Source organism: Octodon degus, unplaced genomic scaffold (assembly GCF_000260255.1).
Source record: "Octodon degus isolate 3935 unplaced genomic scaffold, OctDeg1.0 scaffold00056, whole genome shotgun sequence".
Lineage (NCBI taxonomy): Eukaryota > Metazoa > Chordata > Mammalia > Rodentia > Octodontidae > Octodon > Octodon degus.
The window spans coordinates 11,776,430-11,800,134 of NW_004524632.1; the positions used below are offsets into that span (position 1 = coordinate 11,776,430).

The window sequence follows — 23,705 nt, forward strand, 5'->3', positions numbered from 1 at the left end:
GGTGCTGGGGGATTGAACCGCGGTCCCTGTGCTTTGCTAAGCTTGTTCCAAGTAGGTGCTTTAGACCACTGAGCCATCTCACCAGCCCCTCAATTAAAATTATAAAACCACAAAGTCATGTTATTACCATTTAGTGTCTTTCTTTTTTTTTTTTTTTTAATGGTTAAAAAAAATTGGGTTTTGTTGTTTGTGCTAAACAATACTAAAAAAATTTTTTTTTTCATTTTGAAGGCAGGGCTTGAATTATTTAATTTTGATCCATTCATTTAATTCAAAAAAAAAAAAAAAAAAAAAAAAAGGAAGGGAAGGAGATCATGGCCAAAAAGAATAGTAGTTAACCCACCCACCCCCAAGGCACCAGCCAGGCCCGCACACAGCCCCACGCCCACGCGGTGGCGTGCCAATCGGGCTGCGGCTCTCAGCAGGTCAGTCACACCAGAGTCCAGTCGCCTCCCAGGCTGCTGCCCACCGGGAGCACATACAAGCTGTTATGAGCTTGTAAGTTGTCACTTTTGGGCTGCGGCATGGGTGAGGAGGGTGGGGCTTGGGACTTGGCTGGTGCCATCTTGTGGGGCGGGCAGCCCAGTGTCCTGGGAGGACGAGCCCTACAAGCGCAGCCCTGCAGCTCTTCTAGTACCATGGAGAGGCGCGAGGATCAAGAGGGGCCAGGCGCAGCCCGCAACCTGCTAGTGGCCCAGGACCCCCGAGCCAAGTCCCACCTCGGTGGCCCAAGCCGAGGCGGTGGCTGGCGGGGCAACAGGAAGGGCAACACATTGTGTTTCAGGGGTAAGAGGTGGGAAGAGTGGCCATGATCTAGTAAAAAGAGACCTGCAAGAAGCAGAAAATATTTAGAGAACATTTTAATATATATTTTCATATATATATTTAAAGTTAAGAAAAATAAAACTAATTCAAGCCACGCCTTGTGCAAAAAAAAAAAAAAAAAAAAAAAAAGAAAAGAAAAAAAAGTAAGAAAACGTTTAAAGTGAGACCTCTGTCAGCTGCTCTGGCCTCAACTCAAGAGTCACAGTCAGCTTGTTACTTTCATTTGGGAAGAAGAGATGTCAAAGTTTCTTTCAATCATTTGGAAGGCAACTCAAGCCACTCATAAAAACAGAACGGCAGGGACAGAGTAGGGCCAGAGAGGAAGAGGTGAGAGGCCAGAGCGGACAGGGGGCTTTTGAAAATAAAATTAACAAGGTGACTGTCGGAGAAGGGCTGTGACAAGGACATGGCGGACGAAGTCTGTTAGTCAAGTAATGATTCAACTTTAAATTATCTCTGTTCGCTTTTGTTGGGTGTTTGTCTGTTCAAGTCTAAGACTGGACGCGCTGGCCCCCGGGAGCAGGAGCCAGCAGGAAACATGAGGTCCCTCCCCTCCCCGGCCTGCCTCCGTGAGCCGCCACCGTGCGCTGGGTGCCGAGGTCCCCGCCGCATGGCCTCAGGACGACAGGGCAGCCTCCTTCTGTGGTTGCTGGGCTTGTGAGCGCTGCAGGACCTTTTGGCTTTCCACGTCTCTAAAATGCTTTTCCACCTGCAAGAGCCCAGGCAGCGTCAGCACAGGGGCTGAGGCATGCCCCGCCCACCGCCCAGGTGACACCAGGCCTGCTGACACCAAGGCTGGCGGCAGAAGTGGACCCCGAGTGCAACACGAGCTGAATGATCCCCACCCCTCCGATGCAGAACTTTCACCCATCTTCACACCCCCAGGATGGGGCCAGCTGAAGGGGCACAGCACCTGCTGTCGCCTTCCCAAGGCCACCCAGCACTCAAGTGCGACAGGGCCCCATCACTTACTATTTTGCGTACATGGCTCAGTGCACTCCCCTCTTTGCCTTTACAGTTTTCCACTTGATAGGGGGGTGTAATAACAACTTCTTCCATGACTACGATGTTTTTTTCTTGCCATTTACAGTCTTTAATGCTGGAAGGAGAAAAGCACAGAAGTTATGTGTGGGGTACCGAGGCCAGGAGGTGGAGTGCAACGTCTCAGGTGTGGCCGTGGCTCACAGCAGCGGTCATGCTGCGGTCACAACAAAAGGAAGGTTTTGATCCCAGCAGAGCCCTCAACTGCCACTGCAAAGCACAGAGCTGGAGAAACAGCATCGGGGGGCAGCCAGGAGGGTGGTGCAACCCTGTAATCCCAGTATTCTGGGAGGCTGACGCAGGAGGGTCCTGGAACACTTGGCAGAGGGCAGGAGGTCAGATGACTTCTGCTGGGACACCATGTTCTTCAGGACAGGGTTAGAAGGTTGCCTTCTGCTCTCCCCAATCCCCTAAACCCATCCCAATGTATAACCGAGAAAATTCATGTAGGCATAAGGCTCCTCTAATAACACAGTGCTAGCTTTTACAGAAGATAACAATGAAAAAGGAAGGGAAAAGGAAAAAGAAGGAAATCACAAGTTCTAGATTACAGACAATGACATCTAGCACGGTACTTATGTACAAGTCAATCCAAAATAAGCGTTCTTGGGCTAGGAATATAGCTCAGCAGCATAGCACCTGCCTGGCAAGCACAAGGTCCTGAGTTCGATTTCTGGTACAAAAAATAAGGGTTCTTGGGGTGCTGGAGCTTGAACCCAGGGTTTGGCTCATGCCAGTGCCCTACCACTGAGCCATACCTGCAGTCCCTCTCCTCCTCCTCCTCCTTTGCAGACACCCCTCCTGCCTCAGCCTCCTGAGTAGCTGGGATTACAGGTGTATGTCATGTCCAGCCAAAGCAAAGTTGTACAGACAGGAAATCAAGGCCAGGAGGGGATCTGGAGATCCCTCACTGAGCCCACCACTCTGCGCAGAACCCTGCCCGACTCACGTCTTGTGGATGGTCTGGAAGAGCTGCTGGCCCTCGACGGAGACACCAGCGCTGATTGCATAGGCCTGGCTCAGCTTCTCCTCCTTCTCCGTCCGTGCTTTGCTGGCAAGCTGGGTGGAGAGAGGAAAGACTCAGGAAAACATGGCTCAGTCCCCAGCATGACACCAGACCCTGGCCGGGCAGGAGCCACAGACCTGTCCAAGGGACTGTGTTTCACTGGAGACCACAGCTACCCGGAGACCTAGCAGGACAGCTGCCAGGCCCTGGCATGCAGACTGGCTACCTCCTTGTCCTCCCTTGGTGGCTCCCACACACCAGCTATTGTGCTTGGGCTTGGGGACAGGCTGCATACAAGCACCTAAACAACTTCAGGTAGTGACAGTGCTGGGACCCAGTGCAGACCAGCAGAGTGTGGCTGAAAGCTCTATGAGGGGGCAGAGGGCTGCAGAGGAGCCCCCATGTCTCTGTGTGCAGCAGGCTCAGGGAGCAGAGCTGCACACGTGCCGAGAGTACACCCAGATGCAGGCCTGGCCCATCTGCAGCGGCAGCGGCGGAACCAAGGCACTGCAGCTTCACCTGCTCCCTCACAGCAGCAGAGCCAGGGCCACAGCCTCCACAGCCCTGCACTCACACTGCCCTCTGGTGGGGCTGGAGCTGGAGAGAACTGCTGCAGAAGCTCCGGGAAAGCCCAGGGCAACCCCTCCTCACACTCTCGGGTGCCAAGACTCAGAGGAGCTGCTTTGTTGGAGCTGAGGTGGACACACACAGGACAAGTGACTGGGCAAATGACAAGGCAAACTCATGTCACCGGCAAACACATGACTAAACGCAGAACTGGCAAGGGTGTGACCTGCCTGCACCAGCCCCGCACCACACATGGAGGATGCGTCCCAGAACTCTGGGTCCTCAGACGCTCACCCTCTGCCCACTGCACAGGCCTGGGGAGGCAGCCGGTGGCAGCTCTGGGTGGGCCCTACACAGTGTTGCCACTGGCTGTCTCCCCAGGCCTGCGGCCTCGGCCAGGACCAAGCCCTCAGTGCACATAGGCAGCCTGGCTGCCACATGGGCCTACAGGGATGCACCTTTACAGAAGGAACATGGGCCATGGCTCTCAAAGCCAGAAGCACACGGAAGGACAAGCAGTGCACGTGGGGTGTCAGGAAGGCTCCCTGGGCCTCCCTTCTCACTAAGGCCTTAGGTGATCTGGGCTCACCCAAGCTGCAGGAAAAGCAGGACCCAGCCAAGTACCCCAGAAGCAGCAAGTGGCCAGGCAGCATTCAGCCTGTGAGCAGCAGGACAGTCCACTCACAGGTCTCAGCTCCAATAGAAATGCCTGTCTTCAGAAAGACAGCACAAAACTGTCCCCGCCACTGACCACAAAGAGCCGCCTTACGCATGTTCAGAGACAGGTGATCAGAGGGACAGGGAAATCAGCAGGACAGACAAGCCAGGCACTCCCAGCGCAGCTGACACAACGCTGGCCCACTGAATACACCAACAGGGTAGGAGCACCCTTGTGGTGCGCCAGGGGTGGGTGTAAGCCTCAGATGGCGGTGACCTGGTGGAGGCTGCCCAGTAACAGCACCCTGGTGATGGAAAACCAACTTCCCAATATCCCCTCCCTGAGCTCTAAAAGCAAGGAAGGGAACAGGTTAGCGGTGTGCACCATCCAGGTATGGAGAAAGCCCAAGGCAAGCTGGGGCCAAAAGGACTGCAGGCTGCCAAGGTGCTGCTGCCTTCTCCTCTGCCCTACTTGAGCTCAGCCCCAATACTCTCAACCGCTCCACCTACTGCACTGCAGCTGAGCTGTGTGGCTCTAGAGTCTGCACACTCAGAGACCTCCGGCTGTCATGTGCAAGCTGCGTTTCCATGACAATTGGGAAACTGCTCCAATCAGACACCCAGCTACAGTGCCAGGGTATATCCTGCCACAGAAGACTCCACCAGTGAGGCACAGGAAGAGCATTCCATGAAGAGAAGCTACAAGTGCTACCTCTCCTGAAAAATGGGTGAGGGGAGAGAATGGGGCATGGTGGTACGCGCCTGAAATCCCAACAGTCAGGAGGCTGATGCAGGAGGATCGCTGCAGGCTTGAGTCCAGCCTGGGGTACAAAACAAAACCCTATCTCCAAAAAATCAACAAAAGAAAAAAAAGATGGGATGAAAGCTTACAGAGAACTTGGCAAAATCTTCTGTAGGTACCCTCAAGTTAACTGATGCACAAATCTAAATTTTCCCTCAGCAAGTGACTCCTGAGCTACAAACAGCTCAGGTACTTGGGCAAGCAGTGCAGGATAGGCTGAGCCCTGGAGGCTTGGGGTCATCAGGGTGGCAACTCTGCCTGCCTATGGCTGTCACCCACATGGCACCGCTCCATGGCAGCATCATGCTACTCACCCCAGACAGTCCACACTGAAGCTATAACCAGTCAGCACCCCACAGAGGCTCCATCCAGGCTTACGCTGGCACCAACCACAGACAGCCCCTGCACTTGACTATTTGCACCCTATGGCCTGTTCCTTTCTACTCACCATCCCTTTCCTGGGCCCTTACACATCCCAGGATGGGCAGCAGAGAAGCACCAGAACTTGGGAACAAAGCTGTGGACATCAACACTAGGCATGGCCCGAGTGACTGGACACCACATGCCACACATGGCTTCTGCGCAGTCACAGGGATCCCAGCAACATGCACCAGTCCTGCTCCAGAGGCCCCAACTGGGCCATCTGTCTGCACCCAGATCAGGAAAACACAGGTGTCAGGGGACCCTGATAGATTTCTATTGGAAGCATCTGCAGGCCAGGCCAGCTGGCACCAGGACCACACAGTGGCAGAGGACCTGGTGAGGTGACCTCCTGACCCTAACAGCCACACTCAGCGTGAGTGTGGTCATCCCTGCTGGGTGCTGGACCTTCCATCCAGCTGCTCTCATCACAGGACCAGGACCCACAGAGTTGGGGGCCAGGGAGATGGCTCAGTAGAATAAGGGCTTGCCTGGCAAGCGCAAGGGTCTGAGTTCAATCCCTGGTTCTGCCAAAAAACAAAACAAAAAAAGGACCCCCAGAGCTGCTGCCTGCAGCCTGGTGGGGACAACCGTCCACTAGGGAGCCTTGCTCCTCCCTTGAGATCTGAGGCCGAATACTATAAAGCCCCTGTCTGCAACATCCAGAGGGCTTGACATCCCCAGGCTCCTGGACCCAGCTCAACGCCCCTGCCTGAAATGTGCTCTTAAGACATCACTCAACCACGCTGTCCTGTGAAGCCAGACCTCTCTCTCAGGAGGCCACTATGGGGCTAACTGCTACTGAGTGTGAGTGCAACCTGGCCCCAGGCCCTACTCCGTCCTAGTGTTAGGGAGGAGCACATGCCTTGCACACAGAAGGCAATCACAGCGCTACTGAACTAACCTGTCACACCTGAGACAGGCTTTTAAGGGATACACACCTGGCATTCCAGCACTCAGATGTCAAGGCAAGAAATGCCAGTTCCAGCCCAGCTTGGGCAGCTCAATGAATTAGCAAACCCTTGCTCAGTGCAAAGGCACCAGGTCCAGTCCTCAGTACCACAATCCATCCATCCATCAATCAGAAGTTTTAAAAATCTTGCTCCTTTTAACCTCAAATACTATGGTTAGAGACCCAAAAGATACTGTGCCCACAGGCACAGTGGCACACCTGTGATTCCAGAACTCAGGAGGCTGAAGCATGAGGATTCTACATACAAGGCCGGTCTGCAAGCCTGGGCAACCACATCAAAAGCTAAAAATCAACCCGGTATGGTGGCACATGCCTGTCGTCCCAGGACTTGGGAGACTAAGGCAGGAGGATCACTGGCCTGAAATACATAGTGAGACCCTGTCCTCAAAATAAAAGAAATAAAAATTTAAAAATGCACCAAAATCATCCAGCTGGGGTGACACGCCGGCAAGCCCAGCAGTCAGGAAGGCGAGACAGACAGACTGAGTTGTAAGGCTAGCCTGTGTCACATAACCCAAGCTATACAAAAACATCATGTCTCAAAAAGCTTAAAAAAACCAAAAACAAACAAACAAACAGCAAAAAGGACCAGGGCTGTGGCTCCAATCCCAGCCCCACCAATGCAACAGAGTGCCCTGGAGGCCAGAGTGTGCTAGCTACCTCAGGGATGCCTGCAGTGAGCACTGGGACCCAAGAGCCAGTCCCAGAAGAGCGAGAGCGTATGCCTTGTTTCTTTTTTCTTTTTCTTTTTTGTGGTACCGGGGATTGAACTCAGGCCTCTGTGCTTGCCAGGCAAGCGCTTATTCCACTGAGCTATCTCCCCAGCCCTTATGCCTTGTTGTGCACCAAGTTACAGCACGATAGAAAACTAGGTTGGGTGAACTTTTCCTCCTTTCTTTTTTTTTTTAAATGTATTTTAGGGAAAGGGTCTCACTACACAGTTTGGACTTGTAGTGATCTTCCTGTTTTTCAGCCTCTCAAGCGCTGAGATTACATGCGCACACCACCATGCCCACCCTCATTCACTGTCTCAGTGAGCCCAGTGGTGGGGATGGCACGGCACACCGGGTATAGAACCCAGGTGGCTGCATCTGCCTGAGCAGGCACTTTAATCCGCTGAGCTATCTGGCTGACGGAGAGACACTGCCACAGTCCCCTCAAAATCTTCCTTGCTTCCGACCCATTCACCCTTTCACTGTGTCTGGTTGGGGCAGACACATCCTCGGTGGATGATGTTTTCTCTCAGAGGTTCTGCTGTCTGCAGGGACAGCAGGAGCCACGCAAGGCTGGGAGGATGAGCCACGCTGGCCCACCTTTTACTGGACAGCACTCGGCAGCCACACACGCCATTTTCTAGAGTTTGGTTCTGCTGAGATTGGGTCTCACTGTGTGTCCAAGCTGACCTCAAATTCGTAGGGATCCTCCTGTGTCTGCTCCAATTGCTGGGACACCAGGCGGGCCACACCCTGGGCACTCTCAGCTCCTCTCTCACCTCATAACCCGTCAAAGTGATGCGTAAGTGTGCTGGAAGCAAGAGGAAGCATTCTGAGAGGACTTGCTGCAATGTGTTTTACTGTTTAAAAAAAAAATGTTTTAAGTATTTACAGTCTAGTTGGCCACTCCTGTACCTAATTTACAAATATTAAGCACTTATCTCAAGCAACCCTATAAACAGAGCTGAAGTTCCCTCTTCTGCTATCACAGAACCCTGTGAAACAGCTGTCAGACTTGTCCAAGTTTACTATGCTACAGGCAGGAGGTTGTAGATCTGAACCAAATTCCAAAGCTTCCCCCTGCCCCCCCCCCCCCCCGAGGGTTTGAAACCAGGGCCTTTGCACTGAGCTATTTTAATTTTGTATTTGAGACAGGGTCTCAGTAAGTCACTCAATTGTCCCGGCCAGGCATGACCTTGTGATCCTCCTGCTTCAGCCTCCTGAGAGCACCCGCACAGCCAGGTAGAGCACATATTCCTGACCACAGCACCAGCACCCTTCCCAGCTTCAGCCCAAGAGCCAAGTCTAAGCCACTGTGAAGTAGCTGTAACCTGGAGTCAACACTTTACCAAGGAGAAACACAGCCAAAGCGTGGGCTTGTAAGTTTCCTCAGGCAACTGAGGAATGAGGCAGGACAATCTCCAGGAACCCTTTTCAGAAGGGGACAAGAGTGTTTTCAAGACTTGAGTTGTTGAGGGCCAGCAAGATAGTTCAGCAGACTAAGCACTTGAGTAGCCAAGTGCCGGGCCCAGGGCTGACACCACATGCTGTGTCGGCCCCACCGCCAGGCACACTGAGCCAGCCACAGAAATGGGGCGTGGTGCCACACACACCTGTAATCCCAGTGCTGGGGAGGCTGAAAACAGGAGGATCACTACGAGTCTAAGCCACGTAGCGAGACCCTGTATCAAATACATTTAAAAAAAAAGACTTGAGTTGTTGGGAGCTGGGGATATGGCTCAGTAGCTTAAGTGCCTACCTGGCAAGCCCAAGGTCCTGAGTTCAATCCCTTCCCTGGTTAAAAAAAAGAAAGACTGAGTTGTTGATTTTCCTTTGTGTAGTGCTGGGGCACTGCTCCAGGAGCTCTCCAAGCCAGGCAAGGGCTCCGCTGTGAGCTGTCCACCAACGGTCTGCCCTGACTATAAAGGGCCTTGGTCTCACCCAGATCCTTGAGCATCTCTCATTTCTCTAGTTAGATGGTCTCCCAGGGCCACCGGAGAACTAGTCCTGCGTGAGAAAGAGACAGCCCCAGACTCATCACCTCAGCGCCGGACATCAGAGGAAGGTTGCCTGGAGCACGCCTCCACACCAGAATGAGGCAGGAGAGGACATTGCCAAGCCAGGGCCACACTGCCATGTGGGGGTGGGGGGACGTTGTCCAGCTGCAGGCAGCACAGGCAGGACAGGCAGTTCCATCTTCAGTCTAGTGTGAAATGAAACCAGACATCCACAGAGACGACAGCCTTGTTAGCCACGCGTGGCGATGCTGCGACAGCCAGCTATGCCCTACACCAGGGGCCGGAGGCCCAGCAGAGAGCTGCAGGCAGGCCCCCATCTCTGCACGGAGGGCACTGGCTGGGGCGGGTGCAGGAAGGTGGCCTCCACAATGCTCAAACTGGCCACGGAGGACCCTGCAGGGTGGCAGCACACATCTGTAATCTCAGCACTCCGGGAGGCTGAGACAGGAGGATCATAAATTTGAGCCAGCCTGTGCAACTTAGCAAGACTTTGTCTCAAAGCAAAAAATTAGGGGCCGGGGAGATGGCTCAGTGGAATAAGCACTTCCCTGGCAAGCGCAAGGGCCCGAGTTCAATCCCCGGTTCCCCCAGGGGAAAAAAAAAAAAAAATTTAAAAAAGGGCTGAAGAGAGTGTCATGTGCAGTGGTGCATGACCACAATCTCAGCGCTCCCTGTGGAGGTTGAAGCAGGAGTATCTCTGTGAGTTTTAGGCCAGCCTAGGCCACAAAGCAAGACCCCACCTCAAAAAAAAAAGGGGGAGACGGCAGTGGACGGTGTCGCTCAGTGCATAGGCCTTGGGTCAATATTTTCCAGTACCACAAAAGCTAAATGGGCTACAATGCCCTGTTAGTATTACTGCTGTGAAGACCTAAATCTTGTTATATACTCTTAGCACAGAAAAAGTGGTCTGTGGGTCATTTCATAAAAACGCAGTAAGCGCATGTTATTTTTTTCTTATTATTTCTAATAAATATCTCAGGTACACGTCATGCAGCTAGAAGAATGGTTACTACAGTGGTTACACCTCACAAGGCAATTTCCTTTCTACTTTCTGTAGGAGCCACTAGAGTCTGTTAATCCTAGAGAAACTTAGCACTGAGCTACATTCCCAGCCTGATATTTATTTTGAAACAGGGTTTCAGTAAATGACCCAGGCTGGCTTCAAACTCAAGATCTTCCTGCTAGGACTCCAAAGTAGCTGGAATCCCAGGTTTGTACCACTATGCCCAGCCTAAAGAGAATACTTTCCAAAAACTAACTGGAATAATTAGATGAAAAATGCCAGGTATTGCATAGCACTGTAAGCCCAGCACTCTGGGAGGCTGAGGCAGGAGGACCATAGGTTTAAACCTAAGCTGGAGGCAATGTACTGATTTAGCAAGACCCTGTCTCAAAATAAAATATAAAAATAGAACTGAGGGAGCCGGGGAGACCGCCTAGTAAAATAAGCACTTGCCTGGCAAGTGCAAGGGCCTGAGTTCAATCCCCGGTTCTACCAAAAACAAAAACAAAAACCTGAGGATGTACTCCTGCACTCCACCTCAGCAGGGTTATCCCCACCCCAGTTAGTTGTTTGTTCATTAATTTATTTGGTATAGGGTCTCACTACACAGCTCAGACTCGTAGTGACCCTCCTGTCTCAGCCATGCCAGCACTGGACTTACAGGTATGCCCCACCACCCCTGGTCTCAGTGGGCAGCCTGGCACAGGGTCCACATGGCATGCGGTACCGGGGATCGAACCCGGGTCCTTGTGCTTGCCAAGCAGGTGCTTAAACTGCAGAGCTAGCTCCCTGCCCCCAGCTAGCTGTACAATGTCTCTGAACTGGGAGTCCCATTTGTAGGAAAGGGCTGATTTCACTTGCAACTGTACATTGTCTACATTCATGGGCAACCCATTCAGGGCTGCCTTTTTCTGGCAGTACCAGGGATCGAACTCAGGACCTTGCGCTTACCAGGCCGGCACTTACACCATTGAGCTATATCTCCAGCCCCTACATTGTCTACATTACATTACATTACATGTATCTATGTATACCTCTACTCTGTGTGTGTCTGTCTCTCTCTCTCTCTCTCTCTCTCTCTCTCTCTCTCTCTCTCTCTCTCTTAATGATAAAGGCTTACACTACATTGCCTAGACTGGCCTCTAGCTAGCAACATTCCTGTCTCAGCCTCTCAAGTAGTCAAGATGACAGATGTAGCCACCAGGCCCAGCTAAAGGGTGGATTTTATTCAGTGACAGCCATGTGCTGCTGCTTCCTGGGCTCTGAAAAGAACAAGAAAAGCAAAGCAGAAGTCACCCCTTCCCTAAAACCAGACTCCAGCTGAACCCATGGCACTCAGCACTGAAACCCACCAAAGAAGCCTCAGGGGGACCCCAAAGTACAGGAGGGGCCACCTCTGACAGTCCTGGAGCGCCCTCCCAGATGCACAGACGCATACCAAAGCATGACTGGCAGGCTCAGCCAAGGCTTCAGGGCCCTGACAGTACTGATTCAGCTCTGAGTTGGTCTTTAAAACTGAAATGGGGGGCTGGCAAGATAGCTCAACAGTCTAAAGTGCCTGCTTAGGCAAGCTTAGACAAGTGCAGGGACCATCGTTTGACCCCCTGCTGGTGCACCCTGGAGCCTAGCATGCTGCCCTCAGCCCCTTATCCTTTCTGGCATGTGTAACACCTGCACTGCGTGAGGCACAAGCAAGAGGGCCACAAGGTCACGTCCAGCTTGGACAACTTGGCAAGTCCCTGTCTTAACATAAAAATAAAGCATTATTGGGCTGGTGAGATGGCTCAGTGGTCTAAAGCACCTACTTAGAACAAGCTAAGCTAAGCAAAGCACAGGGACAGCAGTTCAATCCCCCAGCACCACATGCCAGCCAGCCCCGCCCCCTGGTGGGCTGAGCAGGCCACACACACACAAAACAAAAAAAAAGAAAAAAAAAAGTTAAAAAAAAAAAATAAAGCATTGCAACACAACTCAAAACAAAAGCCCTGCACACAGCCCCAGGACCAGGACTGTGTTGGGGTCTGGAGGTACTGGGGCTGATCACACAAGGACAAAGTGTGCTCTGAGTAACTGATCCCAGCTCTACCACTCACTGCACGGCCTCAATCACGGAGCCTCAGTCTGCTCTCCCGCGAGACAGTGCCCACGAGCATCTGAGGCCTTGCGCCAGTGTGTGAGCCACCCACCTGCTCAGCCTCGAGTACAGCCCACACCCCACCCAGACGGGGAACCCGCTGGACTCAAGACTGTTCGCTCACCTCTCCAACTAGAGGTAAAACGAGCACTCCAAGGACCCTCGAAAAGATCACACAGCTGACGTGAGTGTAAAATAAGGTAGCGCTAGAAACAGACAGCGCGGCCCCAGCAGGGCTCGCAGCAGAAGGCATTTTCCCCAGATGTGATTGCTTTTACTTTGGGCACTGAGGACTGAACCCAGGGCCTGGCGTGTGGCAAGCATGCATTCTACCAGTGAGCTCCACCTTGAAGCCCTCGCTGTCTTTTTCTTTTTTTTTTTTTTAAGCTGGGGACTAAATCCAGGACCTTTAGGCTGAGCTGTATCCTCAGCCCTGTTTTATTTTGAGAAGTCTGCTCACCGGGCACACTCTAGGGTGATTGTCATCTCACTGCAGAGCTAATTTCTCCTGCACTTTTACTTTTTCAAGTAAACTTTGCTACCACTTTAAAAAGCCATTAAATTGCCAAGACTGAGCTCAAATTCGCAATCTTCCTGCTTCAGCTTCCCAGGGAACAGGGCTGATAGGAGTGTGCCATCACATACAGGTCAGTTAAGGTGCGGTAAATGCTACACAAGAGAGTAACATTCATGTTGCTAGACCCCAGCACCTCCAAGGACACTACTAACCCAGGGTAATGGTGTCCCAGGGAGTAAGACACTGTACTCGTCCAGAGGCACTGCTGAGAAACAGCCACTTCACCCCCTGGGAGGCCCAGGGCTCCCCGAGGAACAGCAGCTCACAAGGAGCCCCAGCAAGGCACAGGGACCTCACTGGGACTGGCACTTGCACTTCACAAACAAAGGTCAGGAAACGCTGAACACTGGGGCCAGGGAGGTGGCGCAGTGGAATAAACACTTCCCTGGCAAGCACAAGGGCCTGAGTTCAATCCCCGGTTCCACAAAAAAAAAAAAAGAAGAAGAAGAAGAAATGCTGAACACTCAGGGTGCCATGTTACTATGGAGAACTTACAATCATATTCAGGGGTGGAGCACAGCTCAGAGGTAGAGCACTTGCTTAGCACGTGCAAGACCCTGGCTTTCTTAGCACACACAAGATGGTGTCTAAGGCCTCACCCTCCTGCGACTCCAACGCCCTGTTCCAGCTTCCTCTTCCTGACCACCCAAAGCCAAACAGGTCACTCCCAAGAAGCTGCACGTTTACGTGTCCTCTAGTTGAGCTGTTCTTTCTTTCAGAAGTCCTCTTCCACTTCTGGCTGGGTTGAAGTAAACCCAGTTTATGTCCACAGGCAGCGCACTTCCCAGGTGAGCAGGCTGAGCCCACGGGCACTCTCGCGCGGAGCTCCAAGAATACTCAGCCCTCGTCCAGCTGCCAGCTCCCATGGCACCACATCTGGTGTTTCCTGTGCCTTGTCTGGGACACATTCAATCGCTCTACAGGCTTGGACCACCCTCCACCTAAGAAACCCAAGTTCACACTCTTGAAAACGGGACAAAATTAACACGTCACTCGAGCAACAGCATAGAGCCGGCAGACAAGCTGACCCAGGAGGAGCCGAGCAGGTGCTCCAATCCTAGATTCTGGAGGATTCTTGGGCAATGGTCAAGCGGGCACCTCAAAAGCGGGCTTCAAGGAGCCGAAGACAAAATAATTCATGAATGTCTCTGAGAAAGGAAAAACAAAGGCACACAATCCAAGGAAACTCTCCAACCTGAATCTTGGATTTTAGCTTCTGCCTCTTCTGCCCAGTGCACCCTTTTCAAGGCTTCTCAAGGGGTAAGAAAAGTAGACTTCTGGCACTCACACCTCAGGGTTATTACTTCTTGCTGCCTTCCCAAAACAGCAGATGAAACCCAGAATCCTAACACGGCTGGTAAATATAAAACTGGCCAGCGGAAAGCAAAGCACTAACAGCAAGATAATCTGCAAACCAACCAACACAGAGCCTCAGCTATCTGCGGTCGAGTGGAAGAAGACATGTCTCAACACTCCCTGAGCCAGCACCGCGCAGACTCAGCACAGGCCATGGGAGTAGAGGCCCAGGACCTTTTCAGCTCAAGAGAAGCATGTCTCTAAAATATCTGTCCGTGCACTCTTCACGAAAGGTCCAGCACAAGGGCCGGGGAGATGGCTCAGTAGAATAAGCGCTTCCCTGGCAAGCATAAGGGCCTGAGTTCAATCCCTGGTTCTGAAAAAAAAAAAAAAAAAAAAATGTCCAGCATAGACTTTTCATCCTCAATAAACACAAAAGGATGAGGGCCAACCAGATAGCTCAGTGGACTGAAGCACCTGCTTAGGCAGAGCACAGCAGCCAGGGTTTGATCCCCAACATGCTGTGCTGGCCCGATGCCCGGAGCGCACTGAGATGGCAATTGAGCCTTGGCATGGTGGCACGCACCCATAATCCCAGCACTTGGGAGGCTGAAAACAGGAGGATCACTACAAGTTCAATCTACCTAGTGAGACCCTGTAGACCCTTGTAGACCCTGTCCTAAATACATAAACAAGTAAATAAATAAACACACACCAAAGGACATCTTGGTGCCTACTGTTCTCCTGAATCACTCAGAATGAAAGGATATACGAAACTAAGCCACTGTTTTAAAATCTACAGACTTCAAAGAATGAGGCCTCCTGAATGCCACAGCAGCCTTCAGTATGGAACCTAAGACCCTTCCAAATCTATCCCCAGCCACCACTGAAAACCATGTGACATCTTACCATGAGACTCAGGTGCTCCCAGGCCCCAGCCACGTCCATTGCTCTGGCTGCCAAAGTGCCTCCTTGCTTTGCCTAGCTGCAGCAACCCCACTCCCAAAGAGGTGGAGACATGCGTTATCCCAGAGTTCCTGCAGAGTGAGACTTCCACCACAGACTCCAGGAGACTCCGGGAGAGGCAGCTGCCACTAAAATCCAATACACAGCTTACATATCCACCAAGTACCAAGTAAACAAGCTCTGCATACTCAAGAGTGAACAAAGTGGGCACAATTACCATCTACCCAGGAGAAAACATGGTGAGACGGAAGTCAGATAAGAAATACAGGGGCCGGGGTGATGGCTCGGTACAATAAGTGTTTGCCTGGCAAGCGCAAGGGCCTGAGTTCAACGCCCAGTTCCACCTCCCACAAAAAAAATAAATAAATAAATAAATAAAGAAGAAAAAGGGGGCCGGGGAGATGGCTCAGTAGAGTAAGCGCTTGCCTGGCAAGCGCAAGGGTCTGAGTTCAATCCCCGGTTCAGGAAAAAAAAAAAGAAGAAAAGGAACACAGCTACCTACAAAAAGCCTACACACAGGGTCATCTTGGGTTCCATCTGCTCAGGACACACCAATCTGCACCTCTTGTTCCTGTTTAAGTAAAAGTACCTCCTTTTCTCCCTCAAGGGCCCCAGGTCATGCCATGCACAGTACAGTCACCTCAGCTGTGGAGGACTAGCTAGTCTTCAAGTAACAGCAGCGAAGTCGCCCTAGCCTGGATGATGCAAGAAGACTTCTCGGAAGAGGTGAGTATACCTGTGTCCTGCTGGAGGGAAGAGTGCTTGGGAGGCAGACGCTACAAAGCAGCTTGGGGTGTCAAGACCGAGCAGGAGCAACCAGAGCCAATGCCGGAGGTAAAACAGGGACTCAGAATTCCCCGAGATTAATTTGGGACAAATATATCCCACACATTTTATGCACTAATAGGCCTCAAAATCCAAAGGTAGAACAAAAGTCAAAGTCTACAAAAGTGACTTTGAAACTTTTGAAGGTCACGAATGCTCTGGCATCTGAAAAACCCTGCAGAGCACAGCCCAAGACACTGAGACTGCACAAGCATGCAGGCCCTACCTGCCCCTCACTCAGCCTGCCGCACCACGCTGTGCCTGGGGGCCTCCCTCACAGGGATGACAGCCTGCTCCAGAGCTGCACTGAGAACCAAGGCCCAGGCCTCTCACATGCTTGGCAGGCACTCTTCCCCTGCCACACCTCAGCCCACGACACGTCTTAAATGCTACTGACGATACTCCAGAATAAAGAGAAAAACTCAATAAATACATTTTCTTTTAAAAGGTATCACAACAAGCAATTGCAAATCAGATAAACACAGCCATCATGCCCATGTCACCCAGTCAGCGGAACTCCTTGCCAGCGTCCTGGCACCAGCCTGCCCTGGTCCTTACCTTACTAACATTGAGTGAAGCTAGGGGAGGAGGAGTTTCTGTTCGGTCATTAATTATTTCCACTTCTGAAACGTACTGTAAGTTTATGAGCAGGATGTCTGCGTGGTTGGGCTTTCCACTGGATGAGGGACATTCTGGTGAGAAAATAAAGTTAAGGAACACAGGTCCTGAGAGATTCCCGCACGGCTGTGTGATATGAAAGGTCACACAAGGCCCCAACTCTCCCCATCACCTTCTTCCTGTCCAAACCTCAAACTATAAGCCCCAAAGTCAGTGGCAAATGCAGTTTGCTCTGTGTTGCTGTCTGCCTAAGGTCTGAAAACACATGCAGAGCCAGCTCTTACTGTTCTTGGTGTAACATCCCCTATCTGCATAGTATTGTTGTACTTTTTCAGATTTAAGATCTCTCAGGTTTGGGCTGGGGTGACAGCCCTGTGGTCTAAGCGCCTGCCTGCCATGCACAAAGTCCCAAGTTCTATCCCTGGTACTGCATGCCATGCCAGTCCTGGAACCCCAGCCTCACCATACCCACCCGAAATTGGGCGTGGTCATGCACGCCTGTGATCCCGGCATTGGGAAGGCTGACATAAGAGGATCACTAGGAATCTGAACTGAGCCACAAGACCCTGTATAAACAACAACAATAATAATAATAACAACAATAATAAAATTTTAAAAAGAAAGATGTCTCAGATTTGAGAAAACTGGGAAGGAAACCTCAGGTGCTCTGCCTAGTTTGGTCATCCACCCATCCATTCATTCTTCAACCATACACTAAGAACCTACTCCACGCCAACTCAAAGTAGTGAGCCCTCCTTTTTCCAGAAAGTCCACAAATAAACATCTATACAGGACCTCGTGTTAAAAAGGACGGAAAGAGTGACTAATCTTGTAAAGACCTCTCTGAAACTAGATATCTACAACTAGTGGCTAAGCAAAATATTTGACACTCAAAGGCATCCAACTCAATGTCCCTTTCAAAAATGCCATAAAGCTGGGCATGGTGGTACACACCTGTCATCACAGCACTAGCAGGCTGAGGCAGGAGGATGGCTACAGGCTGGAGACCAGTTTAGCCTACATTGAGTTCAAGGCCAGCACAAAGTGCATAATGCGACCCTATCTCAAAATTGATAATACATAGATAATAAAGATGCCAAGATGCCACGAAAGAATACACTTCGAAAAAGGAATTTTTTTTAAATTAAAAGTTTGGTTAAACCCACCTGTGGATCAAATAAAAGAAGCCACAACGGGCACACGTACTCCAACCAGGAAGCGTTTCTGAGACTAAGTTGGCTGCAGTAATTCACAAATCACTGCCATCTCAAAGGAGTTGGCCCCCTTTTCCATTCAAGTTTAATACTGCTACTCTCAAAACTAGGGCAAGCTATGGAAAGTCGGGGCTCCAGGCGTGGGGCCGGGAACTGTCACCTGTAACCCACACATCCTCAGAGGAGACCCTGGAAGAAGTGGCAAGCCCTCCCCCGAGCTCTCCCCGGCGCCTGGGAACCTAAGGACCAGCACGCACCCCACTCCAGCGCACCACGCACACACGGGCACCGGTGCAAAAGCCACCGGCCCAGACACAACTCTGTCCCGCAGCGGTACCCCTCGGCGTGGCAAGGCCTTTGGGTCACCGTGCCGCCGCCGCGTCTCCCAGGAACTGAGCCCCACGCACACCCCGCTCCTACACCCGCAACCCGTTCGCCCCCTCCCCAGGCCCCGCAGCCCCCATCCGGCCTCCCCCAGCTCGCCGGCCCGGCGCCGCCGCCGCCGCCGCCCGCTCCCGATCGCCGCGTCCCTGCGCGGAGCCACCGCGTGTCAAGGCTCCCGCCGAACCCAGGCAGCCGTGGGCGCTGCACTCCCGCCAGGCCCAGGCGACGGGGTCCCCTAAGCGGCCCGCGGCACCCGGGGGGAGGGGCGCTCCAGGCCGCGCGCATGCGCCCCGAACGCCACGGGCGCCGGTCGCCCCTAGGCCCGGAGAGGCCCAGCCACCGCCGTCCCCCGCCCCCCACGCCGCTCCTCCGCGCCGGCCACCGGCTCCGCGCGCCGAAGGATACTTAAAGCCAGCATCTTGGACTGGTAGTCGAAGGCTACCACCTCTCCCTGCAGCCGCTGCTCCTGGCACGTCCGGCACGACACCTGGCTCCCGACGCTGAAATACTCGCCCGGATGAGCCGCCATCTTGGGAGAGCAGCCGCGGCCGGCGGCGGCGGCGGCGGCAGCAGCGGGCGAAAGCCGGGCCCCCAGTCAGCGCCGCGCCGCGACGCAGGCGTGCTGACGTCAGACGCTTGGGCGTGGCTGCGTGGTGGGCGTGGCCTGCGGGGCGGTGGAGAAGAGAGCGAGCGGAGAGGTGGTCAGCCAAGCCGAGCTCTTAGCACCTGAACTGGCCAGCGTGGGCCCGGTCCTTGTAAGTCTGGCCTCAAGGACGTGACCTCCTTAAGGCCGGGCCTTACGAGACGGCAGATGGGAAAAAGGAGTTTGCTCCATTCCCACGTGTGCACACTTTCACACTGATGAATGAACTCCCAAAAATAACCTGTATTACCCCGCTTTAGCTCTAAAGAACCGCGAGTCCAGAGGACCTGAGGAGGCCCGCTCGCGCACGGTGACTCGTGGTGATCCTCCTGCTTCCAGTCTCCCCAGCATTGAGGTTACAGGCCTGCGCCACTAGCTGGGCCTCAGTGCCCGCTCAGCCTGCCCTGGGGGCGGGGCTGGCACGACGTGTGGTGCCAGGGATTGAACCGCGGTCCCTGCGCTTGCCTAAGCAGGTGCTTTACTCCGCTGAGCCATCTCGCGGGCCCAATTACAACCTATTACAAAGAGGTTCTTGGAGGGACACTGTCGAGTGGGATGAAGCGAAATCCGAGCCACAGGTTTGCCACTTAACAAGTTTGGAACCTTGAGCACATAACCTGATCCTATTTCTTCATCAGGATCTGCATACCACTTATAGAGCATCCAACAACCATTTCACATTGCAATCATTACCTTCATTTATGGATGAAGAAATCAAGTCTAGCAAGGCATGGTAGCCAGTGTCTATAATCCCAGTAGCCTGGGAGGCCAAGGCAGGAGGATCACAAATTGGAGCCCCAGTGCAAAGGCCCTGGGTTCAACCCATCGCTATTATTTATTTATTCATTTATTTATTTTGTATTTTGTGCAGTCTCATTACGTAGCTCAAACTCGTAGTGATCTATTTTCAGCTTCCCTAGGCGCATGCCACCACACCTGGACTAGCGCTCTGGCTCAGCACGCCCAGGGGCAGGGCCTGCGCAACATGTGGTCCCAGTAATCCCAAAAAGCAGCCTGAGACTAAACTTACCCAGGGTCATACAAATTCCAGGATTACAGTCTGCCTGTTTCCAAAGAAAGTACTGTTTAGTGCCATCCTATGCTGGACATGAGCACCTGCCTCAAGGTATCAGCGGTTTCAGTGAGCCGCTGTGTATGTGTATGGTGCCCAGGAGGACCAGCAAGTTCGTTTCCTGTGAGCCCTTCACCCGTGGGCCCCAGGACACTTCACTGCCCTTTCCCTGGAAAGCCAGACCCAAAGCAGGAACCACAGCAGTGACAGCACCACGGGTCCCTGGGGAAGGGTCTAGGCCCCCCAGTACAGCCCCAGTGCAGCAGTTCTGAGGCCTGATCTGCCCACCACTGACTCTGCCACGTTCCAACAGTGTCGACACACGGGAGCCTCCACCGTGTGGGAAAGGGTGACTGTTCTCTAGCCAGGAGGGAGGCAAGGGGCCACCTTCGGCACTACTGAATCTACACAAAGTTCAAGACTTTTCTGACTTTCAGAGGCAAACATTTCCTGGTGTTGGGGTTACAGGTCCAATCACTCTAATGGGAATAGGGTCTTTCTCCTTCATACTTTTAGACAGGGTCTTGCTGTGTAGTTCAGACTGGCTTTAAACTATGTAGCCCAGGCCAGCGTCAAAGTGAGGCTCCGGCTTCAGACTCCGGAGTGCTGGGACAATAGACCTGTGCCATCCACCTGGCTATACATGTGTTCTCGAAAAATTTTGTGTCTCTCATCCTTGCTGTGTCCCCATAACAATCCACATGTACTTGGAATTCCACTCCACTTTTTATATGGATGCCGAAACCCTGGATAGTACTGATCCTGATAAATACTGTTTTCCTGTACATACATACACCCTGATGACAAAGTTCAGTGTGTAAATTGGGCACAGTAAGAGATTAACAGCAATAGCTGCTACTAACAATATGCTGTGATAAAATGCACATGAACAGGATCAGTCTCCAAGGATCCTCTGGCACTGTCCCCTCCTTTGAACTAGAGGAAGTACACATGGCTTCTCTTTGGCATATCACTATTGCCAACATCACTACTATTTTTTTGTGTGTTTTGTTTTGTATTTTATGCAGGGGTCTCACTACGTGCAGCTCACACTCCTATGGATCCTCCTGCTTTCAGCCTTCCCAGCGCCGGAATGACAGGCGTGCACCACCATGCCTAGACTCGGTCACAGCACACCCGGGGGCAGGGCTGGCTCCCATGTGATGCCAGGGATTGAACCCTGGTCCCTGTGCTTGCCTAAGCAGGCGCTTAGTCTGCTGAGCTATCTCACCGGCCCTTATCACGACTTTTCTGCTGCATTAGGAAGTAAAATGAGGGTGACTTGAATACAGGCATAGAGCTATTACAACAATGGATCTGGGGTCAGTGATGAATGAGAACACAGCATACACACACAGCTTAGGTAACACGGGACAAGAGGATGCCGCCCAGGATGGTGGTAGCAGGACAGTGCAAGCCCCCAGGATGCCACTTCCGTAGGAACAGTGTGCAGTTTAAACTTCAGACCTAGCTGGCCGTGGTAGTACACAGCTGTAATCCTCAGCACTGTGGGAGGCTGAGACAGGAGAGTCACAAGTTACAGCCCTGACTGGACAGTTTAGTGGCACATGCCAGAATCTCTAGGAAGGGCCTAGGCATTTCAAGGAACAGAGGAAAGTAGGCCAGAAAAATTATACAAGCCAAGCCTGAGGCTACAGCTCTGGCACAGAGCGCCTGCCCAGTAAGTGGGAGGCCCTGGGTGCAGTTAGGCAGGGGTAAGGGTACAGTAAGAGCTAAAAGCAGAGGACAGAGCAGAGGCAGACTTTCAAAGACTCTAACGAATATGGACTTTCTCCTTGAGGCAACTGAAAAGCATTTAGCAGGAAAGCGCTGCACCTGATTTACCTGTCCCGTACTGCCTCTTCTTGCTTGATGAGACAAGGTCTGGCTATGTAGCCCAGGCCTTGAACTAGAAGAACTCCTCCTGCCTCAGCCTCCCCAAATTCAGGGATTATAGATGTGTCCCCCACACTCATGCCCCACACCTTGAACACACACTGATCTCTTTTGAACAACCCTGTTTACATTCTCATTTTCACCCATCCCCATCAGAACACAAGTGGCTAAAGCGGCTGGCCTACTGGTACTAGCCTGTAATCCCAGCAATTGGCCCGCCCAAGCTACACAGCAAGACCTTGTCTCAAAAATACAGTCTGTGGGCTGGCGAGATGGCTCAGTGGTCTAACGCACCTACTTGGAACAAGCTTGGTAAAGCACAGGGACTGCCCTTTGATCCCCCAGCACCACATGCCAGCCAGCCGCGCCCCCTGGTGGGCTGAGCTGGTCACACACACAATAAATAAATAAATAAATAAATAAATAAATAAATAAATGTTAAAAAATAAATAAAAATAAAGATTTATTTGTGTGTGTGTGTGTGTGTGTGTGTGTGTGTGTGTGTGGCCAGCTCAGCCCACCAGGGGGCGGGGCTGGCTGGCATGTGGTGCTAGGGGATCGAACCGCGGTCCCTGTGCTTTGCTAAGCTTGTTCTAAGTAGGTGCTTTAGACCACTGAGCCATCTCTCCAGCCCCCCAAAAAAATAAAGATTTAAAATTAAAAAAAAAAAAATACAGTCTAGGGAACTAGCTCGGTGGTCTAAGCACCTGCCTGGCAAACACAAGGACCCAGGTTCCATTCCTGGTGTGACATGCCACGCAGGCCCGTGCCAAGCCGGCCACTGAAGCCAGGTGTGGTGGCGCACGCCTGTAATCCCAGCACTGGGGAGGCTGAGGCAGGAAGATCACTGTGCATCTGTGCTGTGTAGTGAGACCCTGTACCAAATAAATACAAATAGAAAAGCGGCCAGAACCAGGTATGGTGGCTCATATCTGTAATCCCCACACTCAGGTGAGTCAGCCAGGAGAACTGCCTCAAGTTGGAAACCAGCCTGGGCTACACAGTGAGTTTAAGCATAGTTTGAACTACAAACTCAAATCTTGTCTCAAACCAAACCAAAAAAATAAACAAATTGACTTGAGGTAAAACTGAGGCGCCAAATCACTCTCCTTCCACCTGATCTCACCTAACAGAGTTTTCTATGTTTTTGCGTGACCTTCCAAATTTGTTGTGGTAGTGTGCCCCTCCTTTTATTCCCAAAGGGACACTATTATCTCTCTTGGCTTATCTGCCCAGCAGTTGTATATGGCAGAAGAATGGAAGGGGATGAAGCAAAGCTAGGGCCAGGGAGATGGCTCAGTAGAATAAGCGCAAGGGCCTGAGTTCAATCCTCGGGTCTGCAAAAAAAAAAAAAAAAAAAAAAAGCAAAGTTAGATCTGAGAGAAAGGTGAGACTATTCTGGTTGTGTGCGTGTGATATGTTTTTTGTTTTTTGTATTTTGTTGGTCTTCTGAGCAGGGTACTGCTATGTGGTTCAGGCTGGCTTTGAACTCACTATGCAGCCCAGTCTCAAAATTGTGGCCACCCTCCAGTCTCAGGATCCAGAGTGCTGGGATTACACCCTCCTGTCTCAGGATCCAGAGTGCTGGGATTACTGGCAGGCAGCATTCCCTTCCTTAGGGAAGCTCGCTCAAAATCCAGGGGTCTGGGTGTCTGTGGGCCTCCAAATCGCAGGCGTCAGAGCAGGGATCTCGAGCGGGGAAGGCGGTGCTGGGCGGTGGCGCCGTCTCGGGTGGCAGCCTTCTTCCCGGGGAGCCCAGAGACAGAGGGGCAATCGGCGGCACAGGAGATGGGACTGGACTCCGGCTCTAATGACACCGGCGACCTCTGCGCTGCAGCACCCGGGCGGGGCGCGGATCCATTCGTACCTTAACCCGGAACAGCAGCAGCGCGCTCCGCGCCGGCTGCCCACGTGCCAGCGATGGCCACGTGGGCCGCGAGGGAACGCCTCCGCACAGGTTTGTCCCTGCCGCTGCGCCGTAGCCGAGAAGACCCGGAAGAACGCCCGACGGAGGACGGCGCGCCGGCTCGGGGCGGGTGGGCCGGGCGCGCGGGC

The 23,705-nt window shown here is 52.4% G+C and overlaps 2 protein-coding genes across 2 annotated transcripts in view; one reads left to right on the forward strand and one right to left on the reverse strand.

The window, feature by feature from the left end:
* Positions 1–1,289: 1,289 nt before the first annotated feature.
* Lsm12 (LSM12 homolog) lies at positions 1,290–18,702 on the reverse strand. The gene is made up of 5 exons (XM_004633815.1): positions 18,445–18,702; positions 16,382–16,515; positions 2,816–2,925; positions 1,798–1,924; positions 1,290–1,534 (listed from the first exon to the last, which is right to left on the reverse strand). The coding sequence occupies exons 1-5, from the start codon at positions 18,566–18,568 to the stop codon at positions 1,442–1,444; spliced, it is 588 nt and encodes a 195-aa protein (XP_004633872.1). The 5' UTR covers positions 18,569–18,702; the 3' UTR covers positions 1,290–1,441.
* A 4,868-nt stretch (positions 18,703–23,570) lies between these two features.
* G6pc3 (glucose-6-phosphatase catalytic subunit 3) overlaps positions 23,571–23,705 on the forward strand; it is a 4,647-nt gene continuing 4,512 nt past the window's right edge. Inside the window, exon 1 of the mRNA XM_004633931.2 lies at positions 23,571–23,686. Within this exon, the coding sequence (XP_004633988.1) occupies positions 23,571–23,686 (116 nt within the window). The remainder of the gene's footprint in view (positions 23,687–23,705) is intronic.